The sequence below is a fragment of the Hippoglossus stenolepis genome, chromosome 2 (genome assembly GCF_022539355.2).
Source record: "Hippoglossus stenolepis isolate QCI-W04-F060 chromosome 2, HSTE1.2, whole genome shotgun sequence".
NCBI lineage: Eukaryota > Metazoa > Chordata > Actinopteri > Pleuronectiformes > Pleuronectidae > Hippoglossus > Hippoglossus stenolepis.
In genome coordinates this window covers 8079835-8104911 of record NC_061484.1, presented here as the reverse complement: position 1 = coordinate 8104911, position 25077 = coordinate 8079835, and the positions used below count along the sequence as shown (strand labels likewise).

At 41.8% G+C, this 25077-nt stretch overlaps 2 protein-coding genes across 2 annotated transcripts; both read left to right on the top strand.

The window, feature by feature from the left end:
- The first annotated feature begins 445 nt into the window (after window positions 1–445).
- Window positions 446–10909, top strand: sec23b (SEC23 homolog B, coat complex II component). Its single transcript, XM_035183565.2, has 19 exons — window positions 446–635; window positions 2285–2515; window positions 2936–2993; window positions 3132–3218; window positions 3864–4100; window positions 4290–4372; window positions 4469–4613; window positions 5823–5981; window positions 6167–6282; window positions 6387–6510; window positions 6625–6705; window positions 6826–6915; window positions 7165–7271; window positions 8128–8281; window positions 8458–8535; window positions 8714–8875; window positions 9039–9125; window positions 9219–9440; window positions 9963–10909. Exons 2-19 carry the CDS (start codon window positions 2295–2297, stop codon window positions 10050–10052), a joined length of 2301 nt encoding a protein of 766 aa, XP_035039456.1. The 5' UTR covers window positions 446–635; window positions 2285–2294; the 3' UTR covers window positions 10053–10909.
- A 5540-nt stretch (window positions 10910–16449) lies between these two features.
- LOC118116936 (germ cell-specific gene 1-like protein) lies at window positions 16450–24779 on the top strand. The gene is made up of 5 exons (XM_035168931.2): window positions 16450–17008; window positions 18803–18850; window positions 19807–19959; window positions 20816–20927; window positions 22487–24779. Exons 1-5 carry the CDS (start codon window positions 16720–16722, stop codon window positions 22779–22781), a joined length of 897 nt encoding a protein of 298 aa, XP_035024822.1. The 5' UTR covers window positions 16450–16719; the 3' UTR covers window positions 22782–24779.
- The last annotated feature ends 298 nt before the right edge of the window (window positions 24780–25077 follow it).

The following is a 25077-nucleotide window of genomic DNA, read 5'->3' as shown; positions in this document are numbered from 1 at the left end:
GGTTCAGTAGAAATATTCAGATAAAGTAATATTGTAGGTCTTCTTAAGTAGCCTAGTAAATACATCTAGTCCACTTGACTACATATAGGCTATTAGATTGAAATATGAAATGTATTGCTTATAATTTGAGAATAATGTGTATTTTAACTATGAATAACTTACATTTTATTATTCTCATAACTCTACAATATAACTTTCATATTCCCCTCTAAAGGCCTACGTAGACAATAGGTCTTATTTAACACAGTGCATGTATGTATTCTACTTTGCTTTCTATCAGCAGTCAGAGGACGCGCAATAAACAGTAGCAATGACGTCATCGCCGATATCTACCGACGTGTTAAGAAAGCTCAGAGGGATAAAACTACATTTCCCATGACCCCCCTCTTCCTGTTCGCATCTGTGACGTAACAGCAGTCACAGAGAGACGAGCCAATGGGAGCGGAGAGACCGTGGAGGTACACGTCAGTGTAGTAAAGTGCGGACTGCGGCTGAGGGAGTGATCCGCTCACCGACCGACGTCCTTCTGCCTCCATCTCCACACCCGCCGGCCTTTCCCCTCCAAATGCTCTAGCTCGTTTGGGAGAGATTACTCCGTCTGTACTGTCCACTCCCGAGGGAACATAAAGTAAAAGGTAAGAACTCTAATTTACATTTACGGGAAAGTAGGCCGCCAGGTTTCGTGCTGAGGGAGGCGCAGGAAGTGGGTCAATGCTACATTCCGCTAGCTAACCAACCGGCTGCTATTCAACGTAGCATCTTAGCTTCAAGAGCCACAGAGCAGCGTCGAGACCACCGTTTATTGTGTAGTGTGATGCCACACGGCTGTACACACAGTTAAAATGATGTTGCATGAATGAAATGAGAGTAGAGGAGCTGCTCAGGACCACAACCCTCACGGTTCACCACCGGTGATCATACGTGGCCTGTTGCCTGTGTTGTAGACCTGGATCATTTTGCTGCCTGAAGTTGACGGATGCTTTTCTGTTATTAGATTAGATTCGAAATTCACAAGTTTGTTCTATTATTCGTTGGGGGAAAACGGGGAAATCAATTCCCCACATGAGATAACCAATATCAATGCCCCCACGACTCCTTCATTTGGCCGATCAAAGGTCACATCAGATGATACACGTCAACAAAACAATCATCATTTATTTACTTATTTTCCATTCAAGCTCTTAAAGGGAAGGTGATATCTTTAAACCGCTTAATCTGCTCAACCATCACTCCACCACCCAAAGATATTTGCTTTTTTTATTACATAATTCGAAGTAACAGCCAATGTTTACTTTAAATTAAAATGCACATGTAAACACAAAGTTCACAATTGCCTTCAGCTATGACTCAATACAGTGTTTATCCAAGATTAATGTTTTTGGCACTTTTTTTTGTTTCTGGGTGCTATGAAATCCCTTTCCTCCGATCACATACAGAGTAACTGTCACATGCAATATCTCACTTTTTCTCATTTATTTGATTAATTGAAATACAGCTTTTACACCAACTCTTTTGAGAAATGAGGCAAACATTTTCAAGTCCCAGATACTTATTAGTGAGAATTTGCTGTTTTTCTCCATCTCATGTGATAGTAAGCAGAAAATCTTTGGACTGTGAACTGCTTATCAGGCAGCGTCACCTCTGGGTCTGTGAGATTATGAAATATCCCTCACAATTGGTATGTTTTCTTACATAATAGAACTAACGGGTCGTTTTTTGCTTGACAAAATTATTTGTAGAATAACTGATCATTGGAAATAGCCAGTAGTTGCAGTCCAACCAGGTGCACAGTTGTCTGGCCAAACATATTTTTCACTGCATCTTATGCCAAGCTGACAAGTGATTGCAACATTATTTTTTTTTAATCGTTCCATAAATATTGTTGTATAGAGTCCTCTGATTATGGTGAGAAACAGGGAGTGTGAACTGTTGCTACAACAAGATGCCTGGTGATGTTTTTTTGGCGTGTCTGGAACGTCAGTGACGCCTTAAGGCGAAGGAGAAGCCTAAATACTGCTAGGATTCCTCTGCTTTGTTCGTCATCAGAACATGCTTGTCAGGTTTCCCAATGACACGTCTGTGCGTCATGCTTTCGAACATCTGTGTCTTATTTTAGCTCAGGAGTGTCCTATTTTAGTTCAGGAGAGGAGGGAGTACCTGTATAAAGGTGCGAGTAGTTAGCGTGAACACACAGATAGAAGCAGGGACACGTTAAGACAACTGCATCTAGTTATTCCATCGGACCAACAACCTCATCTGTTGGTGTATTGGGCTCTTTCTCCAGAAGCACTGTGATGGCGACCTACCAGGAGTTCATCCAACAGAATGAAGACAGGGATGGGGTTAGGTTCAGCTGGAACCTGTGGCCCTCCAGCCGTCTGGAAGCTACCAGGCTGGTGGCCCCGGTCTCCTGCCTCTTCACACCCCTCAAGGAGAGGCCCGACCTGCCACCGGTCCAATACGAACCAGTTCTGTGCAGCCGGGCCAACTGCAAGGCAGTGCTTAACCCACTGTGGTGAGTCAAACAAAAAAAATACATGTTTTCAGATGTTGCATTGTATGTTTGAATGTTTGTTTTTCAGCTTCAAACACCAGAAAACAGTATCTATTTGGGCTCGGGGTAAAATTGTGCTCTCTTTTTTACATGGGAATTGCAGCCTCTCAATAGTTGAGTGTGTGTGCAGGTAATGTGTCATTATGTGTGTGTTACAGCGGCTAAAACCAACTGTGCCATCGAAGGACAAATGCAAACATATGAATTAATGGGAAACACTGGAATTGTTTTAAACCATTTATTTAGCTGATTATTTTAATTTTGTGCTGTGTTTTTTACACGTCAGCATTTCCTGATGTTTTAGAAGTTCTAGGTGTGTCATATAAGAACTGTAAACACACCTGCCCGTTGGATACTAACATTTTAATCCCTCTTTTACAGTCAAGTGGACTTCAGGGCAAAAATATGGGCGTGCAACTTCTGCTTTCAAAGGAACCCTGTAAGTACTGACGTCTACAGAACGCTTCTATTTCATATTTGTCATTACATAGACTTGAATGAGCCTGAATATCTTAATGTGGACCAACTACATTCCTTTATCAGGTTGGTTTACCCAGTTCTCCCTTTGTCTCTGCAGTTCCCTCCCTCTTACGCAGGCATATCAGAAGTGAACCAGCCAGCTGAACTCATGCCGCAGTTTTCCACCATTGAGTACATAGTGCAGGTAAATACTACATACATGTCTGCACTCTGACCTCAGTACCACTTGTGCTGAAGTTGTACCGTGCAAAGGTGAATATTACTGATTTCCATAAGTAACCTATAAAGGTAAATACTTCTTATATTATATTTAAGCCCTTGGTTTAATCAATGGGTCACCCTGTACACATCATGCATCTAACAACAGGGTTGTCTTTGTTCTGCGCTCATGGTTGATTTTCTAAAGGCTCATGATGCAAGCACAAGATTTTGGAAAAATAGATCATATACTTATTATGTGCACTTGTCCACTCGTGACAGATATTTGCCTTTTATTATATCATGTTTTGATAAGTTGATATAATACAGTTGGCAATAATAAAGATTAGTAAGGTTACACACAGACATCCTTGGCTTTGCAACCAATAAGGGGTCAAACTACTATAGTGGCTAACAAGTGTAACTTCATCGATAATGCACATGTTTTTCAGGAGTAATAGTAGTGCATACATTAAAAAATATACATTTAGAATTCATCCTCAATTTGCAGAATAAAAGAATGAAACAATAAATGAATGATCGCCACTGTTTCACTGAATATTATGAAGTTTGTGTAAATGATGCTCATGATTTCATCAGTGTCTAACCGTCCCATCCTGCCTCTTTACAGCGTGGACAGCCAACACCTCTGATCTTCCTGTATGTGGTGGACACATGTTTGGAAGAGGAGGACCTTCAGGCCCTCAAGGAGTCCCTGCAGATGTCCCTCAGCCTGCTGCCACCCAATGCCCTGGTGGGCCTAATCACATTCGGACGCATGGTCCAGGTCCATGAGCTCAGCTGTGAGGGGATCGCCAAGAGCTACGTGTTCAGAGGCACAAAGGACCTGTCCGCCAAACAGATCCAGGTGGGTTGGGGCGAAGGCATTTGGAATTTGGGAGGAATATGAAAAATAACGAGTTGGGTATCTGGTCACAAACTTTAAATGCCTTCGGTATTCTTTCAGAAAATGGAAGCAGTTTTGATATTTGAAGCTGATATGAAAACTCTCTGCTCAACCCAATAATGTGTGTTTTCCTTTGTGTCTGTGTTTCAGGAGATGCTAGGTTTAACGAAGCCCGCAGCATCAGCACAGCAAGGACGCCCACTGGCCCCTCAGGACACCGCAGCCTCTTGCAGGTAAATAGAGTAACACTCTGAATTTCTCTTTGTCAATAAACTGAAGTTGTGTGTTTTTCTTGTTCAACATGGGTTTGTTTGTTTTCTCATTTCCAGGTTCCTGCAGCCTGTGCACCGGGTCGATATGAATCTGACAGACTTGCTCGGTGAACTTCAGAGGGATCCCTGGCCCGTCCCTCAGGGCAAACGTCCACTCCGCTCCACTGGTGTCGCACTGTCTGTTGCTGTCGGCCTGCTCGAGGTACATTACACACACTTTTAGAAGAACAAATAATGAAGTGGACTGCGGATATATTGTACTTTTCATTTTTGGTTTAACTCGATTAACTAGATTAACCTGGTTACTAACACACACACATATTGTGTATATGCCATTGATACAAATAAGTTAGCAGTCATTCATTGAGGTGCTTCACAGTAACCTGACCTTTAGCCTCTTCCAGACAGTCGTGTCACATGTAACTGTTCACAAACCCACACAATGTCTGATAAATATCTGCTGCAGGAACAGTACATGTACTTTGTCTGTTCTAGAGCTGGTTCCTTGTTTGCCTTCTGTCTTTTCCCTCTGCCATCATTATCCTCTCTTCTCCAACTGCTAATCTGCATGGTTATATAACTGATAGTGCAACAGATCATTCCCCCCCACTCTACTCTCCTTCAGCGGATAGGATGAGGCCTGATTAGAATAAATTTGGCTCCAGATTCACTGATTTGTAGAGAGGGAATTTGACTCAATAAATGGGTATTTTTACATATAAGGCAGAACTGCAAAAAGCAGTTGGGGACCCGCTATCAGCTGACTTGTGTATTTTAGTGTTCTCCGTGAATGAGTAGACTTTGATCCTTTAGAAATGAATCAGCGCTGACGTAGAACTGGCTGTTAAATGTAACATTATATTGAAGGCTTCTCGCAGCTATGTCACTGCTTGGCCTATTTCCAATGTGCCATTGTGGGTTGAACTTTCCCACATTATTGGACTGTGGACTTTGTCCTAAGTGTTGGCGGTCAGGTTTGCCCTTTTTTATAATTCTACCCACACAGGACATTCTGTTCAGCTGGTGTTAAGAGTTTCAAAATCATTTCAAATGACTGAATAAAATAAAGATGTATTATAATTAGGCTTTGGTTGCTGTTTTAAAACTCGAGCTGTATTTGTACAGTCTCATATACAGTACCCTACACTCCTCTTTAAGATGGTAAATTGAGAACTAGGCCAGTTGTCCACCAGAGCTCAATATTTACAGCATGAAAACCGGGATTCAGCACAAATGTTATAGAACAAAAACTACTGATGGATAATTCTTGCCTGTGAAAGCTCTGGTTAATGAGCAGTAAAGTGCTGCAACACAGTCAGCATCTACATCAAGTAGAACTACTTTGTGTCACTGTAAAAACAGAAGTACTTTCCCTTGACTAACCCCAGATTCCTCCTCTGCTCACCCACAGGGAACATTCCCCAACACAGGGGCTCGTGTGATGCTGTTCATCGGCGGGCCACCTACTCAGGGCCCTGGCATGGTGGTGGGCGACGAGCTGAAAACTCCCATCCGCTCCTGGCACGACATCCAGAAGGACAATGCTCGTCACCTCAAGAAAGCCACCAAGGTGAACACTCGTGTGCATGTCCCTCTTATAAGAGTTCACCTCGAAGTGAAATCTTCCCATCAAAAATGTCCTTTTCTTATTATAAAATCTCTGACTGTCCACCGGTTAAAGTCGAGTCCCTCTTGCAGTAAGCACAGAGGCTATATTCATTGACATTAATGTGTTTCATGTCTTTTATCAAACAGTATCATGAAGCCTTGGCCAATCGCGCAGCAGTAAATGGCCACAGTATCGATATCTACGCTTGTGCCCTGGACCAGACTGGACTTCTGGAGATGAAGTGTTTATCTAATCTCACCGGGTGCGTCAGCTCTTATTTTTTAATTGGTGAAGGGTGTGGAATTATTTGTCTTGTGTGTTCTTAAGCATCATTTATGGTACTAATCGTAAGCTGTGCTTTATCAGGGGCCACATTGTGATGGGAGACTCCTTCAATACTTCGCTGTTCAAGCAGACCTTCCAGAGAGTCTTTAGCAAAGACTACAATGGCGACTTCCGCATGGCCTTTGGAGGTGTCATGGAAGTCAAGGTAAAAATGCGATTTTCTATCGTAATATGTTATCATTACATGCCACATTCTGGCTTTAAATGTTAAGATATTGGAGAAGTTGAATTTAAGTCTTGTCATTTTCTGTTTCCACAGACGTCAAGGGAGCTGAAGATTTGCGGGGCCATCGGACCATGCGTTTCACTCAACTCCAAAGGCTCCTGTGTTTCAGAGAACGTGAGTCACTGCCTCTGATAAAAGTGGGACATTAAGATCAGATTCCTTCCCCTGTCATTGGGTAATCTGAGAGCTGTTAGTTACCAACGTTGATCACAATACGTTCTCTGTTGTGTGCAGGAGATGGGCGTCGGTGGCACGAGCCAGTGGAAAGTGTGCAGTCTCACCCCCTCCACCACTTTGGGCCTTTACTTTGAAGTGGTCAATCAGGTAAAGGACATTAACTTGAATATAGCTTTTTGAGCTGACAGGATTATGGCACTCTGATGAAAGTACTGTCACTGATTACATCAAATAAGTGAAGAAGTGTGATAAAGGCTTTGCTTTGTAAACTCTACAAACAGTGGCTTTTTGTGTGGTTTACTCCTTGTAGTAGAAGGCCTTTTTGTTCTGCTCACACAAAAGAGGAATGGTTGTCAACTGAATTCTAACGTTCTCCACTGTTATCTGTGTGTTCAGCACAATGCACCAGTCCCCCAAGGTGGCCGAGGGGCGATCCAGTTTGTAACCCAGTACCAGCACTCCAATACACAGAGAAGGATACGAGTCACCACCATCGCCAGGAAGTAAGACTCTGTTTTTACTGTTGGTATAGATACAACTTTAGCTGCTTTCAGACATGCACTGAACTTCAGATAATCTCCTGAAATTATCCGGAAGGGCTGTATGTGAAAACCCAAATGTCTGAGTCAGTTACATTCTCATGATTTACGCAGCGGAATTCATACATTATGTCCGGCCTCTGTATGCCTCACATGAACGCTCCAGGGATTTTTCTGTTGTTGTGAATGTATCGAAAGGAAAGTATCGATAATTACGTGGTGATCAGTGTTGACATTGTTGCAGTGGTAACGAGCGAGAAGAGACTAAATACATTTGATTCATAGTGAAACTGCAGCGAATCAGAGGACATCGCTGAGTAAGAGGTCCTTCATACGTGGCCCAGGACGTTCACACTGTTAAAAGAATGTGGACACATGAGGCCCAGACCACACCACACCGCTCACACCTGTACTTAGAGCTCTCCGCTTGCGATGTATCACAAAAACCACTATGTTAATACCAGGTGTGTACGGGGTCTAGGATAACTTTATATTCAATTTATGATAGATCCTTTTCACCTTACACACTGGACCTTTAATAAGTTATGACAGATAAGACTGTACCTACAAAATACAAGTGAGTTCCTTCACGTGAATATCCACTCTACCTGTCACTTTAAATAAGTCTTATAATGAGTCTGATATTTACTCAAGAGAGTGACGTCTAGAATCAATATTAGCTTCACTAGAAAGGACTTTTACGTTCCTGTTTGACGACGCCTTTGGCATGTGCGTCATTCATACCTCACCCATACTAACCTGCGCATCTCTGTGTCCTCCCTCCCTCTCTTCTTTTCTTTTTTTTTTGTCCCTACCCAAGCTGGGCAGATGCGCAGTCCCAGATTCAGCACATCGAGTCGTCATTCGACCAAGAAGCGGCCGCCGTGCTCATGGCTCGCCTGGGAGTCTTCAGAGCCGAGTCGGAGGAGGGACCTGATGTCCTGCGTTGGCTCGACAGGCAGCTCATCCGCCTGGTGAGTGACACACCCAAAAGAAAACCTGCTTTGTGACGAGAGGAATAATGCATACTTGGCATCGCTAGGATTGTGCACTATGAATGTTCTTTTTATATTGCTGCATGATGTGCCAGGTTATTATCTGTTCTGTTCTGTTCAGTGTTTAAACAATGTTTTGTCTCCCTTGGTTGCAGTGTCAAAAGTTCGGCCAGTTCAATAAAGATGATCCTTCATCCTTCAAACTGTCAGAGTCTCTGTCCCTCTACCCACAGGTAAACCTAACTCCTAGTAACTGCAGTTTTGCCGTCTCTATCGATCAGATTAAAATGTGACTTAATACCCTGTAATTATAACACAGTGGCCACAATATAATAGATTTGCAGTATTTAACAAAAATATGACATTAAACTGATTTTTCATTTAATAACTTGTCTTTTATTTCCTCTGCAGTTTATGTTCCACCTGCGGCGGTCGCCCTTCCTGCAGGTGTTCAACAACAGCCCAGATGAGTCGTCCTATTACAGGCACCACTTTGTCAGACAGGACCTCACCCAGTCCCTGATCATGATCCAGCCCATCCTCTACTCCTACTCCTTCCATGGACCACCAGAGGTCAGCCTCACACCCTCCACACCATTACTATTCATGATAGAGGAGTCCAGCTTTCCTTTCCTCGAAGCCTCCTCACCGTGTCTAGAGGAAATGTTTGTCAGTGCTGAAGTGTTTGGTGTTAAATGTTACTCAACTGTTTCCTGGATGTATTTGTCCCTCTCAGCCGGTGCTCCTGGACAGCAGCAGCATCCTGCTAGATCGAATCCTGCTCATGGACACCTTCTTCCAGCTGGTTATCTACCATGGAGAGGTGAGACAGCAGACCCCTGACTAGAAATGCGAGTATTCATTTAGATTTCACCAATCACTTCTTAATGCTGTTTCTTTTCCTCTTCATTTCCAGACTATAGCCCAATGGCGAAAGGCGGGCTACCAGGAATTGACGGAGTACGAGAACTTCAAACAGCTGCTGCTGGCTCCTCTGGACGACGCCCAGGAGATCCTGCAGACGCGGTTCCCCATGCCGCGCTACGTTGACACGGAGCATGGAGGCTCACAGGCTCGCTTTCTGCTCTCCAAGGTCAACCCATCACAGACCCACAACAACCTCTACGCCTGGGGACAGGTACAGAACAGCTACAACTCGCTATTTTCATAAAGCTTTCTTAAAGGATATATGTAACATGTATAGGGTAATACCTTTTCTCCAGATTATCTAAAAATGATAGGATTCAGTGGATTATCATCTGATTTCTAAGAATATGTACTATAATATTTTCAGAAAACCATACAATCTCAGGATTTGTCTGTAGCCTGGATTAAAAACTGTATTGACAACACAGAAGATTTAAAGTCAAACTGTCAGCGAAGGCAGGTCTTGGATCAGCTAACCTCTGCTTTAAGTGGGGATGATTGAAAAAGGACAATAGCATTAATCTCTTATCTGCTGGTTCAAGGAAGAGCCGAACCATATCTTACTCTTCACCTCTGGCAGTCTGAGAATGAGATTATCAAGAGAGCGAGGTCTTAGACAGGTTAACCTTTAGAGATAACCATGTTCGATTCATTAGCGATAATGAGATCAGTGAAAGAAAAGTTTGTAAAGTGAGTAAATCGCTCAACACCTTTTATTTTTGTGCCTCCACAGGAGACTGGAGCCCCGATCCTCACTGACGACGTCAGCCTGCAGGTCTTCATGGACCACTTGAAGAAGCTGGCAGTCTCCAGCTCTGCGTAGACGCCTCTACTGCACCACAGCAGAAAGGAGTGATACGACATTCCTCTTCTGACAACGGGATCCATTAACATTTCCCCCTTTTCTTTGTAAAGGAGCCAAACCCCAGAGTGCTCTTTCTCGAGTCATGTGACATTGCCGTCACGCAAGGAACATTCCTAATGAGAAAACCTCCACTCGTTTTCTAACGTGTTATTATGAGAAATGGCTCCGATACTCCTGCACCAAGCTGTCATAATGAAAGCAATATAAAAAGTCTTTATTTCTATTTTATATTTGATATCACCTCTGACATGCAGAATGATTAGACAAATAATTTAATGTCTTCTCTTTGTTTGTTTGTCCTAATACATGTGTCTACTGCATCAGACCTGGTTGAAGGTGCTGTTTAATGCAATGCTAATGTGTTCGCTTTGTCTATAGCTAAAGATGGCATTTTTCTCATTAATAAATTATAATGGTACCTCTGATGCTGGTGGAGAAATGTTCGCACGCAGAGCTTGTCAGGTCTGCACACCGATTGCTTGTTAATCATAGCTTGTTTAAAAGAAAACCCCACTTGTCTTAAAATGTTATCAAGAAGAATTGCGAAGAATAATGTGTGATTACTGTTCTGAGAATTGAAAGTCAATCACTTCGACTCTGCTTTCAATGACGAACTTTGAGATTTATTTTTAACAGTAGTTTGGTCCACTCGTCCCCACTCATTCACCATCTGGTATTTGTCACCCAATGACTGCCCAAGTGTCTTTGTAATCAAACTTTAATATACTGTAGGACTGTGTACAAGTGACAGTTGTTTGATTTAAATCCTGTCTGGATTCTTAAAGCTATCTATATAAAGAACACGGGGAAACAGATTATGTCTGTCTTGTCTGACCTCACACATCCTATACACAACGCTTGTTTTTGTATATATACACACATGCATTTGGGGCCACCTTGTCTATTTAGCTGATGTGAAATAAGTGGATTTTCACATTGAGGTTAAGAGTTTACCGGAGATGCTCACTTCAACCACCAGGCATCTGTTAGTGCAACAGGTGGAAAGGCCTCAGTGTCACTGCCTCGCGATACAGGTTCGCTTGGTTTCGTGAGAGCGTATACGAGAGACAGGCACGCAGCGTGTTCTTACAGCAGTAGGTGACACCCTCTGTGCAGATTGCAAGCGGCACTCTCCCTAAACAATTGTCTTTTTCTCATTCGTCACTGCTTTACATAAAGCCCACACAGCACACAATCCCAATCATAAAACCACTCGCACACCATCTACTGTCACTGTAAGCTGATTCCAGAGCGCCCAGACAGTATGATTTCGAGGATCAGTGAATGGCAGATTATGAAGACTAATCCGTACGGGCTATCTGTTTAGAGGAAAATTCTACTCTTAGCAGCTTTAAGCGGAAGTTGCCACTGAAATACAAATGAAGTCTGTGTCTATCAAGAGCTTAGGCCGTACAGTGTTGCACTCCGAGGCCACATATGCTCCGAAGGTATTCAAGGCTAAATAAAGAGATGCAATGGTTCTTAATCTCTTTTGACATGGACACTCTTGTACGATACCAGCAGCTCCTTTTTTGATCCCTTAATTTTCCAGTGGAAAGTGGTGTGTCTACACAATTTAAGGCTGTGGTGCACATGGATATAAAAATGATCCCATTTAGAGAAAATAATTATGTCTTCTCGGTGTTGTATGGTATGTAAAAGCTGCGGCCGGGATCTACAGAGGAACAAAAGAACATTAGGAATTTCTCTGAACCCACCTTTTGCTGTGTTTTATTCTTCAGTGACCATTCATGATGCTCACATCCATGGGATTCTCAGGCTTAGGCAAAGCTGGAAGGAAACGTGTCGTCTTATTATCTCCTGTCAAATCCGAACAGATCAGTTCACGTCCGGCGGCCAGAGAAATCCATTCTGGCTTCTGTCCCAGATATCTTATGTAAGATTTCTATATAGAATTTGCCATAGCATTGTTATATAACTGACACAAAACTGTAGACTGATGACACTTCAGTGATCAAGATTATAGAGCTTTAACGCAAAGTTTTGAATGTACAGTATATTAAAATTGTGAGTCCACAGGACCATCCTCTTGTAATCCTCCGATGATATTAATCATCTTTATAGTGCAGATTTCGCTGAGCTGAATATAGAAAGTGTACATCACAACCAAAGACAATAAGAGGGAAGCAGAAACTTACAATAAAATGAAACCAAACTTACAAGCAATCCTGCAAAGAGGAAAGGAGCAGTGAATGAATGGTTTCATTGGAAAGGAATATATGTTCTTGTTAGCTGTGAGGAAAACTATTTGCAAATTCAACGACAACTGGATGTAGCTATTGAAGAGTGATGACTATGGCTTTGTGTATTGATCCATTAATCCAAAGTTACACTTTTTAACCAAGCTTTCTGAACCATGGCCTCAATATAAAGATGGACAACATAGCTTCTTTGAGACATGCACTGAACTCCGGAGATCCTCCAGAGTTTCCAGATGATGTTTCTAACAAGCGGCAGACGCAAAAGTAAAAAACTAAATTCTGGAAACGAAAAAGCAGTGTCATATACGAAGATGTGAGGAGAGTTTGTGGTGATAAGAGAGTGTCGATGTGCTGTAAACACAAACATGTGATCCACGCAGCGGAATGAATCCGTTACATCCTTTTATATACAGGCTGTGGTTACATCCTGCCTCTGCCTGCTGCTCCACCCTTCACCTGAACTGTGCTGAGGACTTGTTGTTGTGAACGCGTCTGAGTAGAGAATCTCCTGCTGCGTTGTTCATGTGTGAAAGTTAAACTGCGGAGAAAGTCCGGACCCAATTCTCACGAGAACCTCTGCAGGTCACGTCTGAAAACGGTGTATAGCTGCTCTCCAAAAGTAACGCCAAAGCATCTTGAGCACCCCCTAGTGGCTGGCTGCAGTATAGGTCATAAACCCCACATCCTCCGTTTTAGTGGATGGGACACGGACCAAACTAAAAAGTAATAAATGGTTTCTGTCATTTTACGTAGCTCTTATCACATTGATGTATACTCTAGTGCAAATCTTTTCAGTAAGTTGAATTTTTGATTTGATGCTAAAATTATATGATACCATAGCTCCATCCCAATTGTTACTGCCCAGACTCCAAATGTCAAGATAACGTTGGTATCCAAGATAGTGTGGTTTCATGTCTGGATAGCAGGAGGTCGTGGAGACGTATCTTCCATCTTTATATACTCTACACTACAGTCTACTGTCTGAACACAGCATTGAAAACATCAACTTTTAAATTATAATCACACTCTGGGAGGCAGTTGCTTATTTACACATCCAACAGATATGGATCAGCATACAGTATTTTAATAGGAGTCATGTTTCTGGACAGCTCATGAATGTTAAAGTCCAATAATAAATATTGAGGCTCTTTGGATTTTTCATTCATTTAAAATAAATACAATATGGTAAAAAAAAAAAAAATATCTGCTTAAGTATTAGATCGGAAATGATGCATTACATCAACAGAAAATGCATCAATCTTTTGCAAAATGTAACCAAACATAAAATAATCAGTGGCTGCAGTCCTGTCTGGTGCGCAGCTCTTTCTCAGCAGTTAAACACCATACGTGTGTCCATCTGGTGCTCAAAGCAGAAAGCATCTTAAAACTTTAAAGCCCACAATAGGCACCCACTCCACAGCAGTGATAGTGAACCTAAAAGAGCTGAGAATAACTGTGTGCTCTTCACTCAGAGCAACCGCTTTCACATTATTAGATCCAACCAACAACAGTTCACTCTCACATTCACACCTGCACCGACCTTTAGAAATCCAATTAACATCACCCCAATCTGCATGTTTTTGGCAACAGTGCTAATCACTGCACCTCTGTGTGGTGGTTAACAATCTATTATTAAATCCAGTTGCAGCTTTAAGTTAACAGTCAGCCAGTGATGAGATTAGCATAGAGGTCATTTGTGCACTCAGTGTTAATTTTTAATTTTTTTAATTAGTATCCTGCAGAGGTTTGAGCAAACTGTGTGTCAGGTCAGTTTCTCAGGTCGGCCTGTAAACAGTGTCATAGTGGAGAGGGGTGTAAATGAAACAGATGGATCACTGTTTTGCTCTCAGAGAGAAGCCCTGATCTTTGAATGTTCTGTAAGTGGTGATCCTTAAGTCAAAAATAAACGTCACGATCAGAAACCATGAACATCCGGCAGCACAGGACTTAAAATGTGTTAAATTGAGAGCAAGGATTAACTTCTTGTTATTGCCACAGACTCAGGAGACAGCCTATCACCGTCCACATGGACGTCATAAGCAGTGTTTACCAGACTGTAGCCAAGTATTCTGACTTCCAATATGGTGCTGATATTCCATAAGACACTTGTTAGCTGCTGGCAAGAACCAGCGGCTGATCTGAGGTCATAGAGCACTTTGTGAGGCTTGTAGTGGTTGAGAGGGAGGGTTTACTCACAGAGCGGCGAGTGTTGAGGTGCCCCGCAGTGTTTCAGTGGGTCGTCTCCTGGAATGTTTTCAACCATTTTCATTTTCGTTCATTAATGTTTGATTTTTGTGCAGATGAGCCTGTATAATATATGTGGAACAAGAGATTTTAAGTGGGAGATGCAATTGCACCAGCTCACCTCCCTCTGACTCATTGATCACCCACAGCACCCTGCCAAGGTGCTAATTACCTACAGTATCACCAGCAGCTTGTTCAACAGTATGTGAGACACTTGTGGTGGAGAGCCTTGGCCTGATTTGTCAGTTTTCAGAGTCATGTTTTGAAGTGCGGCTAAGCCCCCGGTGCTGAAGAGGAAGGCAATCTGCTGAGGTAACAGAGATGTCAGGCCTATCTGGCCTCGTTTACTCGTGGGTTGTAAACACGTTTTGCCAAGAGGCTCAAATGATTTATATTTTTAGCTCCTTTTCACACGAAGAATCGCAGCACTCATGGGAAACGTCTTTGAAATGCCAAAATTTGCGATGCCTCTGTGCCTCAGCACAGTTCACAACACGAGAGATTTGTTGCAGATTTTCAGTGCTGCAGAGTCATCTCTACTCGTCTCAGTGCCCGGCGCTCCACAGGCCACCATCGGTCTGGTCAGGAGCAGCAGAAGGCTCATCATCCTCTCCGTGACCTCCCTGTTAGCAAGTTAACACAAGTCAGCTTCTCTGAAAACAGACGACGCTCAGAAATGAAAGAGAGCGCTAACAGGAAAAACACAAGCTGAACTTTTAACACTTTAAGACTGACCAATAAATACACATTTGTTCTGATCATTTTTACATATTTTACACACACACACACATATATATATATATGTATATATAAGTTCAACCCTAAGTGGCAACTGTACTAGCCGTTATTATTTTAGTTTACTGGATATTTAATAATTTTTTGATGCATCACTGATAAATTGGAATTTCTAAAACCAGGCTACACTCACACACAACAGTGGGAACATGGTGACACCACTATAAATACATTATATAACACAGCATTCAATACTAATTTATTAACTTAAAAAAGGGCTTACCCCAATGATGTTATCAGGGTCATCATAACATCCAGCTTCAGACTGAACCTTTTTACAGATAGTCCTAAATGTTCATGGCTATTATACACCACAGAAGATAAATGCAGATTATAACATCACCCAGAAAAAGCGTAGCATCTAAACTGCTAAAGAAGAAGATGAAGAAGAAGAAATCAGTGCATTCACCCAGGTGTCATGTTTCCCTCACTGCTGGTCAGAGCCACAGTCTATAAAAACCTCTACTGCAGAGTCATTTCACCTGGTAGTGAATGCAGATATACATTCCCATTGCAGACATGAAGCCAAATGTTAGCAGGTGTTAGTGGTTGTTTTGTATCAGTGGAAAGGTGTCGGGTTCAATAGAGCATTCGGGATGCAGGGGCTGTCTATTATTTCATTACTAATACAACTTTAAATCTAGTTTAGTTTAGTTTTCTTTACTTTCCTACACATTACTTTAGGTCAAAACATATTTAAAAGATAAAATAGAATACATTTGTAGAAAATATAAATGAAAAAATAGATCATCAGCGACAAAAGTAGTAGAAAAAAACATAAATATTCACTAACATAAATATATATATGTTAACATTTCGTTTCCCATCCTGGAGTAGGAAGAAGCTCTCTCTTGTGACTTCTTCTTCAACTTGGGTTCTGAACTGATGCATCAAAATCTGAAGATACTTCTGTGTGTCTTTTTGTAGAAGTAGTAAGTTTTCCACACACATAGGCTCATAATCGCTGATAAATTGTTTGTAAGAGATGGAGGGATGTAGGGAGGGAGGCATCCTAATGACTGAGAGAGAGAGAGAGAGAGAGAGAGGGGGGGGGGTCTAGCCCTGACACAAGCTGAGTGTCAAATCCTTTCCCCGTGACGTCCCATCGGCTGCAGGACGCTCGTGGGACAGCGCGTGTGTACTGGTGATGGAGATGTGACACTTCGGCTCAGAGCGGACCTCACTGTGCGTCCTGCGCCTCCGTGGACACATCTGGACACATCTGGACACTGCGCGGTGCCAAATGGAACCCGCACCTCGCCCGCTGCGTTTGGGAGAGACCCGGGGCTCGTGCGTCCTCTCCACCTCGAATCCATGAACTTTTTGGTCGTGCGCGCGCCGCTGCACCTTCCTCCTCGCGGACCATGAAGTCGAGTCGCCGGTGCAGGAACCTGCTGTCAGTCAGCCTCAACTTCTTCGCCCTCTTCTTCTCCATCACCGCCTTCATCACCACCTACTGGTGCGTGGGCACGCAGAGGGTCCCCAAGCCCAAGTGCAGCAAGCTGCGCACGCACCAGTGCATCGACTACGGCGTGAACGAGACGGACCCCAACAAGGTGGTGTACAGCTGGGAGACCGGGGACGACCGCTTCCTCTTCCGCCAGTTCCACACCGGCATCTGGTTCTCCTGCGAGGAGAACATCCACGATGAGAGTGAGTGTGTGTGTTTCTTTCATCCACTGACACACAACTTCATGAACTTTTACATCCATTAAGAGTCTGTTTCAATACGTTCTGATCAGGATTGATCCCATTTATAGAAGAGGAAGTCCTAAACATTTGCATTTTATCATAAAAATATCTCAATCAGTAATTAATTACTTTAGCATCTAGAATTTCCTCTGCAGGCATATGACTTTTCTTTTACCTACTTCGGCTCATTCTGTGTCTTCATTTGTTTGTAAACAGACCATCATATTACTCACACTTTACTTAAACACCCTGCATTCACAATTTAACACACTGACCCAAACAAACACGGTTCAAATCATTTCCTTCCTCATTTGTCATAATGGAACACTTAGTTCAAATGGAGGGTTTTTTTTTAATATTCCCTTTCATGACAATTTCAGGATAATCGTCCTCCATTAATGTCAGTCTACTTATAACCGTTTAACTTGCTTTATCTGGTGTTATCTGGCATGAAATGCTGAGCAGACGCCAGCTTCAGTGGGTCAGTCACTCCCCACATATAACATTGTCCACAGACCTTTAGGGTTAGTTAAGTGAGTGGCCGTGCAGCACTTAGCCCGGGGCTGAATGTGATTACTTCCCAGCTTAAGCAAATAGGAGGAGAAAACAGTAAATGACGTGTGCACGATTATCACTCAGGGATAATGATTTTGACCTCATTAGAGTAAAGTTTGAATTACAAAGGAGTGAACTGGGCGAGGTGAGCTGCCAAGAGGAAGGTTCAGGTCAGAGGTGTGATCCGACCGGAGTCGTCCTCTCTGGCTGCTTCGCTGCTACTGACTCCGGCACAAACTCTGCTAATAACACACGTATTTCTTACAATGCTCGGGAATAGAAATGAAGCACAGGCTGAGATTAGTGGCGTGGGGAATTGCTAGCACATGTTTATCTCATCAAGTGGCTGTACGATGGAGGGGGGTTTCGGGGCCGGACGTGGTGGGGGCTGAGACAGCTTGAGTTAATAAGGATTATGTAACAGCGGCCTTGATGAGTTTTTCCTCAAAACAGCTGTTGCCACCCTCCTTCTACCTGATTAAAGTTTTCCACTTAGAACAAATCCAGCGACACGCTGCGCTCCGCAGACGTCTGAGGGAAAACATCACATCTGCAGGAATGTGTCAGGAATCACTGGTATTTGATATATCCTGTTTGTTACATTAACACACAGGCTCTCATTACATGCATAATTGCAGGATTGAGTGTTATAACAGTGCTATTTATTCTTGCAGAATGTCTCAGTTCGGGTTTATCACTATAACTCTATGCATGCACATGTAATTCAGCAGGACAAGAAGCAGATGTTGCGCGGCCTTGCCAGCACACCATCTGCTGACACTGAATCACAAGTCCAAAAAGCTTCTACTACTGTTTGCCTCTCATTTAACCTCTATTTGTTTTTGCTTTAAACTCATTACCTCTGGATTTTCCGTCGCTGTGCGGATTTCTGCGTGCAAGAGGTCACACTCCGGTCTGAGCCGATCCTGTGAAACACACCTGGACACAAAATGGGTATTAGACGCAGATTAGGACTTGGACCGAGGCCCGTATCAGTTCAGCACTAAGAGCATTTCTTCATTCACTTTTGTTTGTTAATCCCCATCTGGTCCCCTGTGACCTTTTGGACGTTTCGCATGTCCCCCTCCGAGGCTCACTCATTTCTGACGAGCCGCACGGAGGATTCCACACGAAGCGGTGGTTAGAGAAGCTGCTGCTGCTGTTCTGTGTCATGACAGTGCTTTTTTCTTTGTATTACAGGTGAGATGTGCCGCAGTTTCATTGATTTGGCCCCTGCATCAGAGAAAGGTGAGTGTCCACTGCTCATTATCAGAATAAAAAATAACAACTGTTCCTCACTGAGGACTCACATGATTTCACACTTGATGTAATTATGATTCATTTGCTTTTTTCATTTAGCTTTGCAAGACACGAGACAGATACAATGACAGTGTGTGTGTGTGTGTGTTTGTAAAAAAAAAATGGGGTAAAGAGAGAGGTTCAAGAACATTAGTAATTTTATTATGGCAATAATAATAGTAATAAAAATCGTATAAACATGTTAATAATCAAACCACAGTGATAATCTTATCATAATAATATCATTGTTGCAATAGTAGTCTTACAAATTAATACTAATAATACGTTTGAAGAAAGTATGAAGAATTAATAAGTAGCAAAAATAAATATTCATGTAGTTATTTTAAACGTGTAGTAAAGTAAAATCACTGAAGTCACTTTAAAGCACTGAGCTGTGCATGACCAATATTACGATGTACTCTAACTACTTCCTCAGAGTATCTGTTTTGGTCTGTAACTTCCCAGTCCTCCACTCTCAGTTTGGGAACCATCCCCTCATGAATCAATGGAGGGACACAGGCTTAGCATTCTCAAGCTGTGTTGAATCCGTCCTTTGGGAAATGCTTGCTTGCCACCAATCTGAATAACGAGGACAGGGGAAGCAGAGATATTTTGGTGTTGGCAGGTCACATTTGGCTTGATTCATTGAGAAGCTGAATCCGGCTCGTAGGAGACTGGAGAGCTCAGCTGAAATTCAGCCACTCTCTTACTGGAAATGTCCCAGTCAGCCTTTATTAGCTGCACGAGGCACCTCTGAGATATCAGACTAATCATATTAGTGCAACATGCAAATTAAAGACTGTGGAGTTGTTAATAGGTGATATCGAGCTGTGAATTGAAATTGTAACATGTCTACCTTAGATTTAATGTAATGTTTTTTGCAATCACTTGTCCCTGTCTTGCAGGGATGCTGTGGCTGTCGCTGGTTTCTGAGATGCTGTACATCATTCTGCTGGTGGTGGGCTTCAGCCTCATGTGTTTAGAGCTGGTCCACTCCAGCAACGTCATCGATGGACTCAAGCTCAATGCCTTCGCTGCCGTCTTCACTGTCCTCTCAGGTACTGTGGTGGAGTGTTGTTTTTTTTATTGCCTGTAACACACCATACTGATATTAGAGGCCATATATGAGTTTGTGATTCTATTCTCCATTTATGTGGTTTAATATAGGGCACAGCATGTTCCATCCCAAGTCATGACAAGAAGAGAGAAGCTAACAAAACCAACATCATTCAAAGAAGCCAGTTTTTCACTTTTTTCTGTAAAGAATAAATTAAAAACCAAACTAGAATGGCACTCAGTACATGACAGCCCTCTTATGAAATCACAATTAAAGTCACTATGTAAGTCACAAATTATGCACACTCATAGTTATCAGTCCCCTAAATATATTCATCAAGATCCATAAATCATTATCTGAGAAATTAATGAAAATGTTCAAAAATACACACAAAAAAAATCTATCTTCCATCCAGTAGTTTTTTGCGTAATCTTGTTAACGAACATAGAAATGGGCAGGGGAGAAAATATAACCTCTTTGGAGGTGGTACAATATTTGTTCAAAATCTGTGACGTAGGATTATAATGAAATAAGAGTGGGTCAAGATGAAGTGTTGTTAGTTTTGATCAGTGGCAGATGAGATGAAAACACTGAGATCACAGAGAGCGGGAGCCTCCAGTGGAATTAAGGATGATATTTGTTGTACATATTATATAAAAAATCTCAGATCATTTAAGAATGAACAAGCATGAACAAATGGAACGGGGATGTAGGAGACAGGGATCCCATTATTTCAGTGAGTTTGCATATTTGAAAATGCTTGTGGAAAAAAAACTCTCTATAGTTTTAGAGAATCCCTGTGCATGATTTATTTTTTAAGCTAAATAAGCAGACTTGCTGTGTGTGTGTGATTTCAGGTCTTCTCGGTATGGTGGCTCATGTGATGTACACACAGGTCTTTCAGGTCACCGTCAGCCTCGGTCCACCGGACTGGAGGCCCTACAACTGGGACTACGGCTGGTCCTTCTGGTATGACACACCTCAGAGATCACACTCATTGTTCAGAAATAAACGTCATATGAAGCAACTGGAATAAACTGCGTTGCACTTAGAGATACATACATATATAGCTAAGTCACCTCTTAAGAAAACCAGATGAGGATTTCCTCTCTGCATGCAGCAGCCCCAAATTGCCGGTTGTAGCTCAACTCTCACCTCTCCCCAGCATCAGTGTCTCTAATGAAAAAATCCCAAAGCCCCATGTTATGGCAGGATTAGGCTTTGGTGTCCAAAGCCCCAATACAGGCGTGATTGGAATTGCATAAGGGGATAATATTTCACTCCTTTACAATATGTTCAATATTCTGACAGATTCATTTTCAAACAATTCTTGACCTTTTGTTGGCATGAACCAAACATGATGGTTTGATTGTGTGATCTCACATGTGGTCCAGCATGCTCGAGGGGGGGCAGAGGGACTTAAAGCGATTAATACTAATCTCACCAACCACAGAGTCCAAGTATTGAGCGAAAATGTCAAAACTAAATTAAAATGATGACGTTATACCTTCTCAGGAAGCTGAGTGACTTCGGGGTGATCCCGGAAATTCTTGAATTGGTGTACAAGAATCTGGTGGAAAAAATCGAGTCTTTTAACGTGGTCGCTTGGTATGGAGGGTTGGATGTTAATTTTAAAGTGAAACTTTCAAAAGTGGTTAATACGGCAAACGGAATCATAGGGAAACCACATAAGTGACAGGTATATGCTGAATACCAAAAACAAAGCTCTTGACCTAAAAGTGATCCATTCTATCCTTTGCAAACACAAATTGAACTTTTTAACTCGAGAAGTTGTTTTAAACGAGCCACCAAATATATCTACGTGACCTCTTTTGTACGAAGTGCAGTTACATTGTTATGTTATTAACATCCTTCGACATACGCAGTGTACCCGGCTCACAAAGGCCAAACCAAAATGAGACGGTCTGATCTACAGAGTATTACCGTGATTGGCGTCACTATCTGGTCTCGTCCTTATCACTGTTGCCTAGCAACAGAGCTGAAGTTGGTCATGGCAAGAAAGTTTGAATGCCCTTGGTTTTTTTCAAATGTGTATAATTAGTAGTTTGGGTTGAAGGAGCCTTCAAATGCAGCCTCCGACGATGCAACTCCTGAATTGAAACACAGCACATTGTGAACAATAAAGTTTAACCTAACCTAAAGTGCCCTTAACCTTTACCTAACCTAACCATTACCTATCCTAGCCTAACCTAAACTAACTTTAATCTCAACCTAAACCCTTACCTAACCTAACCAAACCTAACCTTAACATAACCTAGCCTAACTTAACTTAACCTAACCTAACCTAACCTAACCTAACCTAACCTAACCTAAACTGATCTTAACCTTAACCTTAACCTTAACCTTAACCTTTACCTTTACCTTACCTAACTTAACTTAACTTAACTTAACTTAACTTAACTTAAACACAATTTAGATTTACACAAGCTTTTGCATTAATTTAACCACAAAGCAGAATTCTCCAGCATGCGCTGATTTGCCTGTTTTCTCTCTTCCTTTCATATCAGCATGGCCTGGGCGTCCTTCACCTGCTGTATGGGTGCGTCAGTCACCACCCTCAACTCGTACACGAAGACCGTCATAGAGTTCAGGCACAAACGTAAGACCTTTGAGCAAAGCATTCGGGAGGAGCACGCAAGGGAGGCTTTCGGATACTTCCGAGATCACTCTGTGCACTCCATCTCCAAATCCATGGAGGTTTATCCGAGCCAGAGCCTGAAAAGTGGCAGGAAAACTCCCATACCCGCTGACTCTCTGGACCTGAGTGACATTGCAGCATCTTTAGGGGAAGAACAGTGCTGAGTGTGACGGGACAGTATAGGTGGTGGCGTTTCTCTCGGTGTGGCAGCTTGATGGATGGAGGCGTTGTTGTCCCACTCTGCTTTGTGTTCAGTCCGGGATGAAGGCCTCAAGGGATCATCAGCTCCATCTGATGCATTTCAACACTGCCTTAATGAAACAGGTCGTAGGGATTCAAGTCACTCAAGGTCAAAGGTGGTGAATCCAACTGAGAACTGGCAACATGGACATGATCTGATATCATGGATAAGGGTGTTTTCTCTGTTTGTGTAACTTACCACAATGTAAATTTAAAGTATAACCCAATCATTATCGTGAGGGTCAGTCGGATGCTAATCGCCTTATTCAGTTTCAGTCGATCAATAAATCAATGCAAATGATTTTCTAATCACAAAGACATGGTGTAACTGGTGTTTATTAAATGTGAAATACTTAAACTGCACATGATGTGCCTAGATGCAGTATATACAGTGAAGGCCAGGAGTTTTTAGGCAGTTACACATTTTTTCGTTCTTCAGGCTCTGAGCTTCAGCACATTCAATCTGAAATCAAATAATGAACAGTTGTGCAAAGTCTCAGCTTTGATTAGACCAGATTCACGTCACCATAGAACTGTGAGTGATGAAGTCCTTTAAAGACAGAGCACCTGAGTTGGTAGAGTAAGATGCTTGTTAGAAACTAACACTTCCTTTGAATATTTCTTTAGCAGCTGTCAACCTTAGTCCGTGCACAAAAAGAGCTCATACGTGTCTGTTGAGTTTCCTGTGACTTTAATTGAAAATAAACTGAATCTATTGCCATGCACCATAAGGAATGAATGTGATGTGATAAATATGAGTCCATTTGGCGCTTAGACTCCTCGTGATGGATATGGAAATGTATAATTGAGACTGGAGGTGACGGGGAGGAAGAGGGTCAAAGTGAATCATTGAATCTACAGCTGAATGCAACAGAGACGAGAGGAGATTTTAAGTTTGACAGAAAAAAACAAACATGATTGGCATGAGGCAACATTAACTATTATTTAACCAACACATGTTAAGTTTGAAGTAAATTTGATGTCGAATTTTTTGGAGAAAAACAGCTAAATTTTTACTATGGCATTCATAACTTGCCCTTATTAAATGTTATTTCAAAAATCCTTAAGAGGTCACAAAGAATATTCACCCCACTCTTGTTCATGGTGACTCCCACTGTCTGTAAGTCAAGTTTCAGAAGATTTTACTGTAGAAATAGTGTCACCAGCTGTATGGGCAGCGTGTTCTGTAGCATCATCAACTCCTGTTAAGAGAAATTCCTCTGTGACAATGAAATCTTGCATGTATGTTAAATTTGAATCATTACTATTGAATCATAACTATACAAATAGCTTACTCTGTTGGGAAAAACAAAGCCGTGAACAATCACAAATAATAATGTATAGAAAGACATTAACTCTGCTGATATCATAAATAATCATCCAAAGATTGTCATTTCACATTTTTCAACTGCTTTGAACAATTTGAGAGATATGTAAGTTGGGCTTTTTATGCTTTCTAAAGAATTTTTACTATCTAAAAACTGATTAAGACTTGGCTCAAAGTTATGGAATCAGCCATAGACCTACAGGTGGAAGTGAAGTGTATGGTACATTTACCAGCCAATACTTAAATAGTTTAAAAATAAATGTTTTGCTGAAAAGGCTGATTGGAATAAAAACCTTCACACAGAATGTAGAGATGCTGTTATAGGCAGCAAGGTGTTATTGTCATAAAGCAAAGTTCCTACAGTTGAACTTATTATCGAAATAATTTATATAATATATTTATATTTATCCTTTTTATATCTATTCTATTTTAATTGTATTCATGTCTCCTTTACTCACTGACAGCGAGCCAGGTCAAATCAGGAAAGGCCTGTTGTATTAATGATTGCCAAGTATTACAAAAATACTAACTAATGATGTATTTTGTTGTGAAATGCTCTCTGAATCAAAATAAAAGTGTATTTTTGGGCTATTTATGGCAGGTTCAGTGTGACAGCTGTTACCTATGGTTCCATGCAGAGTGCCTGGAGATGAAACCAGCACAGATTTGACAGCCAAATCTGCAGACTGGAGCTGCTATTTGTCACAAACAACTCTCATTTTCTATTATCTTCAACTATCTCACACACAGTTCTTTCTATATTGATGCGCAGCTACTCAAATTCAAGCTGAGACTTGGCACTTTTATTATTCATATCATTATTCATCTCATTGTGCTGAAGCATATGTGTTGTCGACCAAATACTTCCAGCCTCTACTGTAAACTGTAAATAG

Coding starts and splice junctions, on each gene's coding strand:
- sec23b (XM_035183565.2), top strand. CDS start 2,295: ATGGCGACCTACCAGGAGTTCATCCAACAGAATGAAGACAGGGATGGG. Junction 2,516..2,935: donor GCAGTGCTTAACCCACTGTG/GTGAGTCAAACA, acceptor CCTCTTTTACAG/TCAAGTGGACTTCAGGGCAA. Junction 4,373..4,468: donor GACACCGCAGCCTCTTGCAG/GTAAATAGAGTA, acceptor TCTCATTTCCAG/GTTCCTGCAGCCTGTGCACC.
- LOC118116936 (XM_035168931.2), top strand. CDS start 16,720: ATGAAGTCGAGTCGCCGGTGCAGGAACCTGCTGTCAGTCAGCCTCAAC. Junction 17,009..18,802: donor GGAGAACATCCACGATGAGA/GTGAGTGTGTGT, acceptor TTTGTATTACAG/GTGAGATGTGCCGCAGTTTC. Junction 19,960..20,815: donor CGTCTTCACTGTCCTCTCAG/GTACTGTGGTGG, acceptor GTGTGATTTCAG/GTCTTCTCGGTATGGTGGCT.